The 16023-nt window shown below is 36.3% G+C and overlaps 1 protein-coding gene and 2 long non-coding RNA genes across 4 annotated transcripts; 1 reads left to right on the forward strand and 2 right to left on the reverse strand.

Annotated features, from left to right (window-relative positions):
• The first annotated feature begins 2257 nt into the window (after window positions 1–2257).
• On the forward strand, window positions 2258–3946 carry LOC140975838 (uncharacterized). Its single transcript, XM_073439768.1, has 5 exons — window positions 2258–2425; window positions 2502–2942; window positions 3031–3285; window positions 3373–3617; window positions 3742–3946. Exons 2-5 carry the CDS (start codon window positions 2691–2693, stop codon window positions 3944–3946), a joined length of 957 nt encoding a protein of 318 aa, XP_073295869.1. The 5' UTR covers window positions 2258–2425; window positions 2502–2690.
• Window positions 3947–7627: 3681 nt separating this feature from the next.
• Window positions 7628–9128, reverse strand: LOC140975930 (uncharacterized). 2 transcript variants are annotated; one of them, XR_012175077.1, is made up of 6 exons: window positions 9017–9128; window positions 8817–8939; window positions 8340–8728; window positions 8134–8257; window positions 7999–8051; window positions 7628–7897 (listed from the first exon to the last, which is right to left on the reverse strand). It is a non-coding gene; the product is annotated as an uncharacterized lncRNA (long non-coding RNA). The 2 variants fall into 2 exon arrangements; XR_012175078.1 differs by having other exon boundaries at window positions 8811–8939.
• Window positions 9129–10168: 1040 nt separating this feature from the next.
• LOC140975931 (uncharacterized) lies at window positions 10169–11715 on the reverse strand. The gene is made up of 3 exons (XR_012175079.1): window positions 11005–11715; window positions 10809–10914; window positions 10169–10714 (listed from the first exon to the last, which is right to left on the reverse strand). It is a non-coding gene; the product is annotated as an uncharacterized lncRNA (long non-coding RNA).
• Between the last annotated feature and the right edge of the window lie 4308 nt (window positions 11716–16023).

Genomic DNA, 16023 nt, shown 5'->3' on the forward strand with positions numbered 1-16023 from the left:
GTTGCAAGCTGTTGAAAGTTCAAGATTATCCGCGGCGTGCATAAGCACGCCGTTAATACAAACTATTATTCGCGGCGCACCTACGCGCGCTGTTGATAGTCATAGCATAACCGTCGCTAATTAGCGACGGTTTTAACATTCCATCGCTAAAATTAGCGACAGATTTTATTAGGAATATTTTAAAAGCCTGTCGCTACATTGCGACGGTGTAACAAAAATCCCGTCGCTAAATTCTGTCGCTAATTAGCGACAGAATTAAAATAAAATCCGTCGCTAATCTTGTTATTACAATAAAAAAAATTACGTTTATAATTTAATAAATCTTAAAAAAAAAGTACAATATATTAACAATATTCATCTTAACTAACACTTAAAAATTTACAAAAAATTGAAACAAAAAAACGTATCTTAAATCGAAATTTTAAAAAAAATTGAAACAAAAAAACGTACCTTAAATCGAAATATAAATTGCTTGAGAGAGAAAAATTTTAAGTGTTATGAAGTGGAGTGGAAGGATATGGTTCGACTGGTGATATTTAAAGACAATTTGCGAAGATTTTGGTTTTAGCGTCGCTTTTAGCAACGGTTTTTGTGGGGACCCGGACGCTAATCATGTTCTTAATCGTCATTGGGACTAATTAATCAATTATAATAAACAGGGTCTAAATTTTTTTTTTTAAATGCGGAACGTAATGGAATCACTCTACTATACATATCAGTATAAAAGTAAAGTACAAGTCTTGTAATATATACAATCATTTACAAACTAAGGTTCAACTACTAAATATCAAGTGTTCAACCCTATCTCAGATCAAGTCCGTAGTCTCCACTCTAATCACGATCTCTCTCTTCATCTCCTCGACCCTGAACCTGTCCCACCTGTTGTCATGCACACATACAAACACGACAACAGCCAGATAACTCCGGTGAGAATAAATCCCAGTATAAATCAACGAAACATGCAATCATATAATTAATATAAAGCATGAAGCAGATATCAGATATATATCAAAATCTGAAACATAAAAAATATCAACTATCAATCATACTCGTGACTCCACGACTCAGACTAGACTCAATCCTAGTCTAGGGATCTCGGTTTCCAGACGTTGGTATTCTTATATCGACCAACAGTAATAGAAGGAACTCCGATTCTATCCACGTCGATATAACCAAACATCCAGTGTCTTGACCTATCCGTCACAGACTGTGGCACTATCGCCAATACACTATCTTGTGACATCGTGCCATGTGCCCGTGGCGATCCCGCCACTATCAGGTACTTCTATCACAAGATCACTCCTCTCATATTCGTCTAACACATGCTCTCTATACATCAATAGAACAAGAATATCAAATCAAATCAATGCAAATAATAACAAATAGTATGTGATTTAGGGAAACACAAGTATATCCTACTTGTGTCGATCTCCCAATACCACATTGACTTATACCTTTCGTTTGTAGTCTCGGTATGAAGAAACGGAAGTTCTGAACTCAAGATTGTCTCTGTAAATTTGAAAGGATATATCGAGAATAATAATATCACCCGTCCATTCTCAATTCAATACTGAATCTGATCAATCTGAATTTAATTCAAAATCAACGGCATAACGATACAATCTCAATATCCCCGTCAACTCAAACAGCAATAGATATCAATTACAAATCATGACCAATATCCAATATAATCCATAATCCAACCATAATCCAAATTTGTCCAATACCACTCAATATACTCTGAAAAATCATAACAATTTCATAATCAAGATGTTTCTTAATCTGATTTCGATTCTACGATGGTTAACATATCAATAACATCATATATCAATCATATCTGATTCTGACAATATCATAATTTCAAATCATGTCAAAACGTAACAAAACTTACGTCCAGTTGGAGCCTGCGTCGATAAGAACACAGTACTGAAGTCGAATTCAAAACGTTAAAGTATCTTTTTTTAAAAAAAAAAAATAAGTCCACCATTAAGTATTTGACGAATAAAAAAAAATTTGATATGTGTAATTCTTCACTTGAGTAGGAACTAAGTGATCAACAAAAGGAAAGAAGGAAGAAGAATATATACCCTTATCGCCTTGCTCGTAAGGGATATGCACGATTTGCTGAAGAAATAATATATTTCAACAATTGTGCCGTTCAAGAAGTGACTATTTCTTTCCTTCGCGTGAATACTTGTAACATGGGTGGCTGTTTTTTTTCCTAGCATGTGATATATATCATTGCATTTGCTTTTTTTTCAACATTTAACTTATTTGACAAATATCATTTGATTGTTCTTGTATGTAGGCAAGTGAATTGTGTGACGATGATGATATCAACAGAGCTATTATTTGGAAAAAAGGGCGATTGAATAAAGAAAGAGATTTTGATGGCCAGGAGTTGCAAATAACAGTAGAAAAGATTGTGAGCAAACTAATAAAAAATTATTTTATTTTAATGAAACCTTTTGAAATAATTAATATTTTCAAGTGGATGACAGGATGATTACATACAACAAAAGCGTGAGGGAAAACTTCAAATAACAGGGACAAAAAAGGATATTCTCACGAAAGCACTCAATTCAGATGAACATGGTGGACGTGTGAGAGCTGTTGGAGGTCACATCACCCCAACATTATATTTCAATGTTGGTAGAAGTTGGAAGACTGAGGATGTTGACAGAGAGCTAATGATTGAGCAAAAAAAAGAGTTGATAGAGGCTAGAAAATTAATTCAAGAGCAAGATACACGCATTCAAAAACTTGAAGCAATTGTATACAAAAAAAGAGCATGGGACAGTGAGATTCATGACAAAGGAAGTTGCTCGATTCAATTGCATCAAGTGAATGAAAATGAAATGAAAATCGACAAGTTTTTCCCCAGTTATGAAGATTTGAATGATGTTGAAATGAAAGTTGTGGAAAAATATGTTGCTTTACAGGTATATAATTTGTTGTTGTTATATAGTACTTAATATTTTTTAACTAAAGAGTTAGTACAATTCATTGACCTAACTATTTATCTTTTAGGGGAAACAGGTTATTTTGACATTGGATTCTAGCGCAGACATTGTTGCATATGGAACAGTTGTCGAGGTCAATGGAGCTAATAACTTGCTTCATGGTGTTCCATTACCTCAAAATTGCATGCGTGTATCCATTGATGAAGCAATGCAAAAAACGGCCCTTTTGCCATTTCCGATTCCCAATGAATGTGAAAATGTTGGTGATGCCATAGGAACACATGTGGCTTGGCCAAATCATTTGATAATGCTACGACAAGAGGTACAGGTATGCTTATATTTCAAAGTAAATGTCTGTCAAATTCTCCAGTATTGCACCTATCTAACATGTTTACAATACAATTATCAGAAGCGTCAAAGGAACAAAACTGTCAGTGTCGAAAGAAACCAGACTTTGTCATCTAATGTGCGAAGAGCAGTGCGCATGGTGTATTGTTATTGTAAGATAGCCCTTGAAAATGGAAGGAGATTAGCATTTCTTTTAGATCATGAAGTATTTGCAGATGATTATGAAGTTAACTTGCACTTTGAGGACATCAGCCCTTTGTATCACTTGGAACCAATTTCAGGAAATTGTGTAGTTGTCTACATTTGGTAAGTCTTCGATTAACTTAAAGTTTGTTTGTTCTTTTCTTACATTATTATATTATATAAGATGCATATAATTTGTTAGTTTAGTATGTTGTGTAGTTTTGATTTTCTTTACTTGAAATGACAGGCATCTTTATAAAAAGATGGTGAAAGAAAACAAGATAGACAAATTCAGATTCGTTAATCCACACAGCATCCCAAATTTGCAACATAATGCACACGACAAAACAGGTAAAACTGAAAGGTTGAACAAGAGGGCGAGTTCTTTAGCGGATAGGCTAAGTGGTGCAGCAATGAATCAAATTGTTTTGGTTCCAAGTTGTTCTGGGTAAGTAAGATCCTAATATAATTTTCAATTGTTTTTTTTAGTGAATTGCATACGCTTATTATGTTCACGTGTAGTTTTCATTGGACTTTCACTATCATCGAGCCTTATAAGGAGATTGTTTATTTGGTGGATTCCTTAAGTCATCGCATTCGTGGTGAGGATTGGAAATATGTTGTGGAAATGTGAGTTCATATTCCATTTTAATGATGCATTTCATTTAATGAATAAACACTCATATATCAACTATGGTCAATGTTAATGAAGGGCGTTGACATTGTTTAACTCAACTAAAGAAAGGAAAAGAAAAAAACGTGTACAATGGGAAGTCATAAAGGTATGTGTATTTCTCATTCAAGCTAATTTTTTAATGTGTAAATTTGTCATTAACAATTTGACATTTTTTAACATAGGCTCCTAAGCAACCGGATGTAAAACAATGTGGTTATTACGTGATGAGATTCATGAGGCAGATTACTGAAGAAGTTGCAACTTTTGAGGGGGATTCACTACGATCTATAGTAATATTATCTTGCTTATATAAAATAATTACAAGTTATGTAGCTACTTATCATTTTGAAAATTCATTAAGTTGTGTTTTTTTAATAATATACTTTTTGTGTGTGTTCATAGTTCACAAAAACGGAGTATTCCATGGAAGAACTTGATGAGATTCGCAATGAGCTAGCCGAATGCATACAGGATCATATTTATGAATAGGTAGGAGATGTGATTTTTTTTGTTGCACGTTTGTTGGTTCATGACATGTAGATCTCTTCATGGCTTTCGGGATATGTTGACAGAATGTGATAATTTTGGGTGATAGGTGTGATGTATGGTCTGGCTGTGTAGGTGATAGGTGTGGTGTATGGTCGTATTTAAATTTATTTCGAATATATATTGTTGTTGTGTGTTTTTAAATTTTCTGTTATATCCTACTTGTGGGGAGGTTATGCTAAAATTTTTCTAGGCCCTGATTAAAATTATGTGGTTTTTATTTTCACTGGCACTGTAATGATGTTTCGGAAGATGCACGGGCAGAGAAAATCATTCCAACAAGCTACAGAAGATATTTTGGAGTTGATATGTGGAAGTCTTGGTTGTAGGGTATTTTTATTTTTGTGAACTTGACTAAAAGTTTTTGGAATATGGTTACATACTTTTTTTAATTGTTTGTTTGGTAAATTACAAGTCTATGAATGACATATTTCCGTTGTAATTCATGCATGTAGTTCTTGATCAAGTATATATGTTGATGTTTGAATTGATTTTATATAAGGGTTTAACTGATATATTATTTTACATCCAATTTTTTTAATTAATTAATTTATTTATTTATGGTTTAAATATATTATTATATATAAGAAAACAGTTTTAAAATGATGTAAATCAAATCTAAAGACAACAGTTTTAAAATGATGTAAATCAAATCAAAAGACAACAGATTTAAAATGTTGTAAAACTGTTGTATATTGCAGCGAAAGACATCGGTTTAAAAACATTGATTAACTGTAGTCGAATACGATAAAAGACAACGGTTAAAAACCGTTGTCGTTGTTATAAGACAACGGTTTTTAAGAGCTACGACAACGATTTATCAACGTTGTCTTTATACATCTACAACAACGGTTTATTACCGTTGTCTATGAGCGCACCTTTAAACCACAAGGCTTTTAACAACGGTTTTACAGACCTACAACAACGGTTTTTCACCGTTGTATTTCAGCACACTTTTTAACCACAGGGATTTTAACAACGGTTGTAGAAGACCTACGACAAGGGTGTTTAACCGTTGTTATTGGCCTTTTACGACAACGGTTTTTCACAGTTGTATTTGAGCGCAACTTATAACCACAAGGCCTTTAACAACGGTTTTAAATGACCAACGACAACGGGTTTCCACCGTTGTCTTTGGCCTTTTTTCTTGTAGTGTAGTCGAGCCTTTTCGCCCCATGCACCCTAGCCGAGTCATACAAATCAAGAAAAACCCAAAAAACTCTTGGCTTCTCTCCACACCTGAATCCCACAGTTTCGAGCTTGTTTTACCTTTAATTTTATCATATTTTAACCCTAATTCATTCATATAACATCCTACGTTTGCAGCGTACTCGATGGATTCAAAACGTTTTTCATATAAACGTAAAAACAACGTATTTTTGAAAATAAACGTTCCACCATAAATACATTCAAACACTCATATTTTTCATGCATAAACAATTAAAGTATGAACAATATGATTCGTATGATGTTATAAAAGATTTATAAAACGTGCATTTGCATTTAAAACGCTCGAATGCTCAATCGTCGGCGAGGGTGCAAAGTTGGACGACCGGACGATGAAGAACACAAGCTTTTCTTCCCAACCTTAAATCTCAAAAATCCTAGTGTGTTTGAGTGTGTTTTTTGGCTGAAACATGTAAATTATGGGGTGGAAGAAGCCCTAGGTTCTTATTTATAGATTTAATCACATGCTAGTGGGCTTTGGTTTTGGGATTGGAAGCTTAAGGGTAATTGGGCCTTCTTTAAATAATTAAATTGGGCCCAATAAAACTTATTTAATTAAAACATAACATTTTATAAAATAAGTTTTCACAAAATAATATTTTTGATCTTTTAAAAACTTCTTGTTTGCCCAAAACAGGCTTTCCGAGAAAAATCGAGCTCGACTCGTAAAATAATTCGAACTCCAAAATTTTTAGGAAAATTAAATCTTTTTTAATCATATTAGGTAGCCTTGAAAATATTTATTGAAGAATAAATATTCTTGTCTTGGTCGTCTCCGTTGTCCTTTCCCCAGCATATTATCGAATATTCGGGTAAAATCTTTTAATTTCATGAAAACATGTCACATTATCATTTAATCAAGCAATCATACATTTAATCATATAATAAATATCACGCTTGCATTTAAAATCAATTAAATAAAACAATTAAGAAATTAAAACAATTTGCATTCATGTGGTTTACGTAGGTTGGTTTTTCGGACGTTACATTTCCAGACGCGTTATGAGCACTATGAGATTATGGTGATGACATTCGGTTTGACGAACGCGTAAGAGATCTTTATGGATCTCATGAATCGCGTGTTTCAGCGGTACTTGGATCAGTTTGTCATAGTTTTCAATGACGACATCCTGATCTACTCGAGGAGCAGAAAGGAGCATAGCCAGCATCTGAGGACTGTACTACAGACTTTACAGGACAAATAGCTGTATGCCAAGTTCAGTAAGTGGGAGTTCTGGCTTTACATGGTGGCATTTTTGGGCCACATTGTATCTCAGGATGGTATTGAGGTTGACCCCAGTAAGGTCCAAGCAGAGATCCGCAGCTTCTTAGGATTGGTTGGGTACTACAGGAAATTCATTCAAGGCTTCTCTTCTATCGCGGTGCCTATGACCGCCATGACGAAGAAGAATTCCAAGTTTATCTGGGGATCTGAGTGTCAGGAGAGCTTTGACAAACTGAAGCAATCATTGACCACTGCACTCGTTTTAGCTATGCGATCAGGGCAGGGAGAGTTTGTGGTTTACACAGATGCACCGAAGCTCGGGTTGGGCGTGGTTCTGAAGAAGCATGAAAGAGTTATAGCATACGTGTCCAAACAGCTGAAGGTCCATGAGAAGGATTATCCGACTCATGACCTCGAGCTAGCAGCAGTGGTGTTTGTTCAGCATATTTGTCACATAATATACCCCATGTAAACCAAAATTTGTCTGGCGCCTATCTCTCTCATCTCCATAAAGCGTAAGATATCTTCTCTTAGCAACCGTATGTTTTTAGGACGTCCAAACATAGCACCATCAAACTCTATGTATATGGTCTCCGATTCATTCATCAATCTTACAGCATCCGAGTAGATATACTTGCATGTCATGGGTAATGTTTTTTCAATATCCTTGAACTTGTCTAGCTGACCGAGAACATCCGAAAGCTCAAATATTTGAGGTTTCCCCTTCTTCTACAATTTAGACTATTCATACAAATATTCTAAATTAAACCATTGTCCAAGCAACATATATGACAATTGAAAACAAAAAATCAAGAGAAAACTTAAAGTACCTGTGTCGTTGGAAATATTAACAACTACGTAGGCCAACCAACAATGGCTCCAACTGCATCTTTGACGATTCTTGGTCCATATTTAATTGGGATTGGAAGTTCTGCTACTTTAGCTAAGACAACATCAATAGATACCTTGAAGTTTTGTTCCCCAAGTCGAACATGGTGAATCATGATATTTGGACCTCCTTCTGATATTATTGTGCCATACGCCACCACGTTTTCACGTTGTTTTACAGTCATGTGGCATTTTTTTTCCCTTTTAAGAACAATAAGATATTATATATAAATATATGATTGTGAAAACAAATAATTTGACTTGAAATCCAAAAACATAGAACCTTCATATTTGAAGTGTCGCATTCATAAACTTCTTCCACATCATCTAAAATTTTTGGGTCTTTCATGTCTGAGCACTTGTTTGATGCTACAGTCTCAGAAGTTCGATCATTGATGACGGGCATAACACTAGCAAGTTGACCCTTCAATTTCTCCAATTCTGCATTTAAACTCTTAGTCTCTTCCAATTGTTCTTTGAAGTTTTTGACCATAGCTTTTGGGACTAATTCCCTCTTCTTTCTTGAAGTTTTAAAGAAGACTTGATGCTTTACAAACCTTCCCACACCTCGAACCATACCATAGCGTTCTTGGCTACCTAATGTAGTGGTTAGCACATCATTCATTCCAGAAGATTTGAACAATCTTTTGAGTTTTTTTCCAACAAGTCATCCTGCAATTAGAGACATAACAAACCAATCCACAAACCACAGTTTTATTTATCTAGGCAATATGGAGATTGAATAAAACAAAACATTTACCATTTTTTGGGCGACTTCTGATGTCTCCACATTTGTTATGTTGCCAGATTTGTCTTCCTTGGCTTTACGCCAAAGCACCGATCTATCAACTTCTTCATCTTCAGCAATTATGTTTTTCTCTCTCTACAATTCAAAAGTTTATCATCTTAAGAACATGAAAAACTTGATCAAAATGAAAAATAGAATGCTCTATAGCTTACCATTTCAGCCTCCAAGCCGATGTAACCCTTGCGAGACATTTTGTGGTGATATTTACAATGCATAGTCCGTTTTTTTTTTGTTTTTCGTAAGTAACCTACATCATTGTGTTCTTCAGTTAAGTATGAAAATTACTAATTCTTAAAGAAAACATGAAAATTATTAAAGTACCTCCCATGATGGATCTAGTCTCGCATCCTCAAATTCTTTCCAATCTGCTATTGGGAGCTGATACTGACTTAATGGAGAAATCAACTTTTCAGGATTTTTTCTATTCGGCCAAGCAAATCTGCTAATCAATTTTTTTTTGAAATCTCACCACTTTTGTGCTATTGAACTCATCACAGCATACTCACTTTGTGGCGCTAGTTCGAAGACATTCTGCAACAAAAAGTATTAGTTGGTACTATTCCATATCTTATATACATTTGTGTTCAAATTAAAATACATACATGTTCAAATTAATATGTACATAACAGCGTATTACTCTAATCAACAAAGTTCATCAAAATAGCACGAAGTATAGTAAAAAATATTGATCAAGGTAGCAAATTCTGAAATGACAAATTATTGTATATGTAATCAATTCTTGGTTAACAAATTCAAATGAACAACAAAATTATATTTGCATTGTATGTTGGCCTCCCCATGTCATCATAATCAATCTTCGTTTTTTCCCCATCTTGCAGCTGCAGTTAGTTTACAACTCAATGTAGGTCCTCTCTTGTTCTTCTACGCATCTACAAGACGTTCTTGTTCATCAGTAAGTCCATGCAGCTCCGCATCAGTAACTCCAAGCAGCTTATCATTATTTAATTCTTGTAGCTCCTCAAATTCAATTTTTTTCTCCTCTTTTTTGCTACCCATTATGCTCTCTTCTGCATTAGAACATGAATGAAACCAATATTAAAATCTACACAATAACATGGATAATTAAAATATCACAAACATAACATAAATAGATAATAACAATAAAAAACATGATAAAAGTGCATAACATAATTTTTTAAAGTAGATAACATGTCTTTTATTGTCCCTAAATAAACATGACATAAAAGTACAAATCATCATTTTTTCTTGTTCGTTTCCCAGACACCCTCGTTTTCTGATCTAAATTATCTTTCATGAACAGGAATACAATGAGTATCAACATCATCAATTGGTCGAGACTCGGGAATAGTAGTCCAAGCATCATCCTCTCTTTCATAACATCTATTTGGCACTGGGAGCACAATTGACCATCCTTTTTTTAATGGGTCGTCAATGTAAAAGATTTGATTGACTTGACTTGGAAGGACAAATTCATCATTCTTGTGCCCTCTTTTGTTCATATTGACCAAAGTGAAGCCACATTCATCATTGTTGATCACTCCTTTGTCGTTTGAAATCCACGCACAACTAAAAAGAGGAACTTGAACTTGATGATAGTCTGATTCCCATATTTCTTTAATCATTCCATAGAAAGACACATCAGCGATTAGAGGATTCTTATTTTTGGCACTATAGACAAGCATTGTGCTGGCAACAAGAGAAACCCCACTGTTTTGGCACTCTCTCTCATCATCCCGCACCTTTGTTTTGTATAAATTACAATTTATCACATAAATACTATACTTAATGACATGTGAACGTGGTCCATTAGCCAGCCATGTCATTGTCGATGTTGTTCAACCATTGCATCTGTCTATTTCACCAACGACCTCACATGCTTTCAATTTGAATAGGGTGATAAAAATAGTAGTTACAACTTGTTCAGCGCAAAATGCATGAAAAATATTTTTGCATCCACCTAACCTTTGCACGAAACCAATCAATGAACCTCTTGTTGTGAGCATCTTGTATCAACCTTTTGTCTGTGTTTTTTTTCGGAAACATTGACTTCAAGAAGGTTTTATGTTCACTATGGAAATATTTATATATAAATTTGTGTCAGATAGTAGATATTGACAATAACAGTGTGAAAAATAATAAATTAACGCAGTACACTTACATTATGTAGGGAGATACTTCTTTTGTATTTTCCAACACAATCAAATGTGCTTGTTGTAGATCAACTTGTTGCACTATAATTGGTGATTTGCATGCTAAGAATCCAGGAACGTTTGTTTTGGGATCTCGATTTGATTGAGGGACCCCAACAGGATCAAGATCATTGAGGTACTCCGAACAAAACTCAACTGCTTCTTCGGCTGAATATCTCTGAACAAAGCAACCTTCAGGATGTTTTCGACTGCCTACATAACTCTTAAGAACTTTCGTGTATCTTTCGAATGGATACATATACCGGAAATAACCCGGTCCACATTATCGGACTTCTCGAACAAGATGAAATGTTATGTGAAGCATGACATCGAACAAAGAAGGGGGAAAATACTGCTCCAATAAGCAGAGCGTAACAACCAAGTCAAATTGCAGGTTATCTAACTTGGCTACATCTATAACCTTGCAAAAAATATCTTTTAAGAAGAAGCATAATCTTATGATGGCAAATCTAACATGTTTTGGTAGTGCATCACGAATAAGTATTGGTAGGAAATACTGCATTAAGACATGACAATCATGAGATTTCAAGCTTGTCAACTACAGCTCAGACATGCACACAAGATTCTTCATGTTCGATGAGAAACCTTAAGGAACTTTTATATCCATTAACGTCTGATAGACTTGTAACTTTTCTTTTTTGTGAATGAGCATGCGGCAGGAGGAAGATATGTTCTTTTTCACCAAATTTAGGGGCCAATCCAGGCCTAGCTCCCATTTTAACCATATCAAACTTAGCTGCCACATTGTCCTTAGTTTTTCTTTTAACATTCATCAAATTATTAATGAGGGATACGAAGACAATTTTCTCAATGTGCATCACATCGAGACAATGCTTAACATGCAAGTGTCTCCAATACGGAAGATTCAAAAAAATTGACTTCTTTTTCCAACATTTTCTGAAATTTGTTGCTCTGAAATCTTTTTCTTCTTTACTGCCTTCCACATTATTCTCCTTTGCATTCATTTTCCTTTTACCATTCCCACTAATCTTCTTTACAAACTTACACCTTATGCCCGAAAGCTTTTCAAACAAGGTAACTCCAGATAATGGTGCAGATGCTTCTCCATGTTATTCCATGCCATTGAACTCTTTGTTTTGCCTTCGATAAGGATGAAGCCATGGTAGGAATCGTCTATGACCAAAAAAATGACATTTTATTCCCATTTTCCAAATACTTTTCCACAAAATAATATTTTTGATCTTTTAAAAACTTCTTGTTTGCCCAAACAAGGCTTTTTAGGAAAAATCGAGCTCGACTCGTAAAATAATTCAAACTCCAACATTTTTAGGAATATTAATTTTTTTAATAATATTAGGAAGCCTTGAAAATATTTAATGAAGAATAAATATTCTTGTATTCGTCGTCTCCGGTCTCCTTGCCCCCGCATATTATCGAATATTCGGGTAAAATCTTTCAATTTCATGAAAACATGTCACATTATCATTTAATCATGCAATCATACATTTAATCATATCATAAATATCACGCTTGCATTTAGCAATTAAAACAATTTGAATGCATGTGGTTTACGTAGGTTGGTTTTTCGGACGTTACATTTCCAGAAGCGTTATGGGTACTATGAGTTTATGGTGATGCCCTTCGGTTAGACGAACGCGCCAACGATCTTCATGGATCTCATGAATCCCGTGTTCCAACGATACTTGGATCAGTTCATCATAGTTTTCATTGACGACATCCTGATCTACTCGAGGAGCAAAGAGGAGTAAAGCCAGCATCTGAGGACTGTACTACATACTTTACAGGACAGACAGCTGTATGCCAAGTTTAGTAAATGCAAGTTCTAGCTTGACATGGTGACATTCTTGGGCCACATTGTATCTCAAGATGGTATTGAGGTTAACCCCAGTAAGGTCGAAGCAGTCAGAGATTGGCCAGTGCCTAAGAGCGTGAAAGAGATCCGCAGCTTCTTGGGATTGAATGGGTACTACAGAAAATTCATTCAGGGCTTCTCTTCTATCGCGCTGCCTATGACCGCCTTGACGAAGAAGAATGCCAACTTTATATAGGGATCTGAGTGTCAGGAGAGCTTTGACAAACTGAAGCAATCATTGACCACTGCACCCGTTTTAGCTATGCCATCAGGGCAGGGAAAGTTTGTGGTTTACACACATGCACCGAAGCTAAAGTTGGGCGTGGTTGTGAAGCAGCATGACAGAGTTATAGCATACGCGTCCAAACAGCTGAAGGTCCATGAGAAGAATTATCCGACTCATTACCTTGAGCTAGCAACAATGGTGTTTGTTCTGAAGATTTGGAGACAATATCTGTATGGAGAGAAGTGCAGGATTTTCACCGATCTTAAGACCCTGAAGTACTTCTTCACACAGAAAGAGATGAACATGAGGTAGAGGAGATGGCTAGAGCTAGTGAAGGATTATTACTGTGATATTAGCTACCATCCGGGTAAGGCTAATGTGGTTGCAGACGCTTTGAGCAGGAAGCACGCAGTGATTGCTCATTTGTCGGTTTAGAAACAACTACAGGTGGAGATTCAGAGATTTAAGCTTTCAGTTTATGCCAGGGGATATGCCCCAAATCTTGCTACTCTGACAGTACAGCCGACATTGAGGGACAAAATTCAGGCAGGGAAGACTTCTGACGAGCAGCTGTAGAAGTGGAGACAGAGAGACCAGGCTAAGGGCCAGAGACTATATGCAGTTGTGGACGGCATAGTCAGATATAGTGATCGTCAATGGGTTCCTGACAGTGATTCCTCGAGAACAGATATCTTGACCGAGGCCCACAGCACCCCATGCTCCATCCATCCAAGGATTACGAAAATGTATAAAGATTTGCAGACTCTTTATTGGTGGCCGGGCATGAAGAGGGATATTTTGCGATTTGTCTCCGAGTGTTTGACATGTCAGCAAGTCAAGGTAGAGCATCAGAAACCTTCAGGGAAACTGAGAGCACTCCCAATTCTAGAGTGGAAATGGGAAAACATCACCATGGACTTTGTGACAGGGCTTTCGAGGAATACTAGAGGATTTAATGCCATCTGGGTTATTGTTGATCGGCTCACTAAATCAGCCCATTTTCTACCGATCAAGAATTCCTTCACCATGATTCAATACGCAGAGTTCTACATCAGAGAGATAGTCAGACTGCCTGGGATTCTAGTGTCCATTGTGTCAGACATGTATCTGAGGTTCACGTGTACATTCTTGAAGAGTCTACACCAGGCATTTGGTACTAAGCTGCTATTCAAGATTCTCTTCCATCCTCAGAAAGACGGACAGTCAGAGAAGGTGATTCAGATTCTGGAAAACCTACTCCGAGCTTGCATTATCGACTTCCAGGGCAGCTAGGAGCCGAAGTTACCTCTTGTGGAGTTCTCATACAACAACAGTTATCAGGCATTGATTTGTATGGCTCCATATGAGGCACTGTACGGGAGGAATTGTAGGTCGTCCATGTATTGGGAAGAGGTAGGAGTGAGAATAGAGTTTGGTCCGGATATTGTCAGGTAGTCAATAGAGTTAGTGGGCAAGATTCGAGACAAGATGAGGACTGCTCAGAGGCGTCAGAAAAGTTATGCAGATCAGAGACGCAGGGATCTCGAGTTCGCAGTATGGGATCATGTGTTTGTGAAGGTCATCCCGGTGAAGGGTGTGATGAGGTTCAGGAAGAAGGACAAGCTTAGCCCTAAATTCATCTGACCATTCGAGATCCTGTAGAGAGTTGGGACACTTGCATACAGAGTTGCGTTACCGCCGAATCTGGCAGGAGTTCATAATGTGTTCCACGTCTCTATGTTGCGGAGTACATGTCGAATCCTTCGCATGTGCTGAACTATGAGCCACCACAGCTGACACCGCACCTGTCATTTGAGGAGAAACCCACACAGATACTAAACAGACAGGAGAAGAGGATCCTGAACAAGTTGGTCCACATGGTAAAAGTCAAGTGGTTGAATCATTCCGAGGAGAAAGCCACTTGGGAGATGGAGACCGAGATGAGGAGTCGCTACCCGGAGTTATTCGGTATGTTCTAAATTTCGAGAAAAAAATTTTATTTTAAGGGAGGGAGAGTTGTAAAGTCCATGAAATTTAATTTATGTAACCTGAATGCATGCAATCTAGTATTTTATTTAAATTATGTGTTTATTTATTTTTATGCATTTAATGCATAATTTTTGCATGATAGGGTTCATTTCACCATTATTTTAAAAGTTCACGCATTAGGGTTTCTAGATGCAATTCGCACTCGATCGAGGAACGTAAACTGGTGAAATATTAGCAAAATTATGTTTATTACATATTAATTTTTATTAATTAATACGAGGTGTTTTAAGTGTTTTTTTTCAAGAAATGAGCTTTGTTGGGTATTTTTATCCATCAGAGCATATTTTTAATCGGTACGCTAATTTTATCGAATTGGAGGACTTTTTGAGTGTTCGGGAAATATTATAAAAAACTTACCAAAACGAAATATTTTTCAGGAGCTTTTTGGGCTTGATGGGCCTATTTTTAAGCTTAGTGGGTTCAAGACTCATTTTAAACTTTTTAAAATACAATTAAGGGCCCATTAGTGATTGATATTCTATTTAATTAATCTTTAAGCTACCCTAAACCTAATCCCCTCATATCAGCCGCCCACCCCACACTCCAGCAGACTCCTTCATGTGATTTCTAGCAGCACTTTGCTGAAGAATTTTGGTCCTCCATTTTCTTTCAAGAAGAGTTCACTCCCCGCTCCTCCAGCGCTTCCCCGACGCGTGTTACTCCAAGTTTTCGTTCATAAAACATCAAGGCATGCTATGTACTTTTATTTTTGCATCATACACGCTACATACTTGCTGATACGTGTTTACTTGCATAAGGATTTCTCTATCCAACATAAAACATGGAGATTTTTCAGGTTTTGGTTCAGCTTCATGCATTCCTTTGCTCACCACCCACGGTTTCATGTATTTTGGTGCAAGGGGCTGCTGGTAGCCAATT

The sequence above is a fragment of the Primulina huaijiensis genome, chromosome 4 (genome assembly GCF_012295235.1).
Source record: "Primulina huaijiensis isolate GDHJ02 chromosome 4, ASM1229523v2, whole genome shotgun sequence".
In the NCBI taxonomy this organism is placed as follows: domain Eukaryota; kingdom Viridiplantae; phylum Streptophyta; class Magnoliopsida; order Lamiales; family Gesneriaceae; genus Primulina; species Primulina huaijiensis.

What these genes read in the sequence shown, in the direction of transcription:
- LOC140975838 (XM_073439768.1), top strand. Translation starts at nt 2,691, where the DNA reads ATGATTGAGCAAAAAAAAGAGTTGATAGAGGCTAGAAAATTAATTCAA. An exon ending in AAAAATATGTTGCTTTACAG is followed by an intron (nt 2,943 to 3,030) that starts GTATATAATTTG and finishes TTTATCTTTTAG; the next exon opens with GGGAAACAGGTTATTTTGAC. An exon ending in TGTGTAGTTGTCTACATTTG is followed by an intron (nt 3,618 to 3,741) that starts GTAAGTCTTCGA and finishes TTGAAATGACAG; the next exon opens with GCATCTTTATAAAAAGATGG.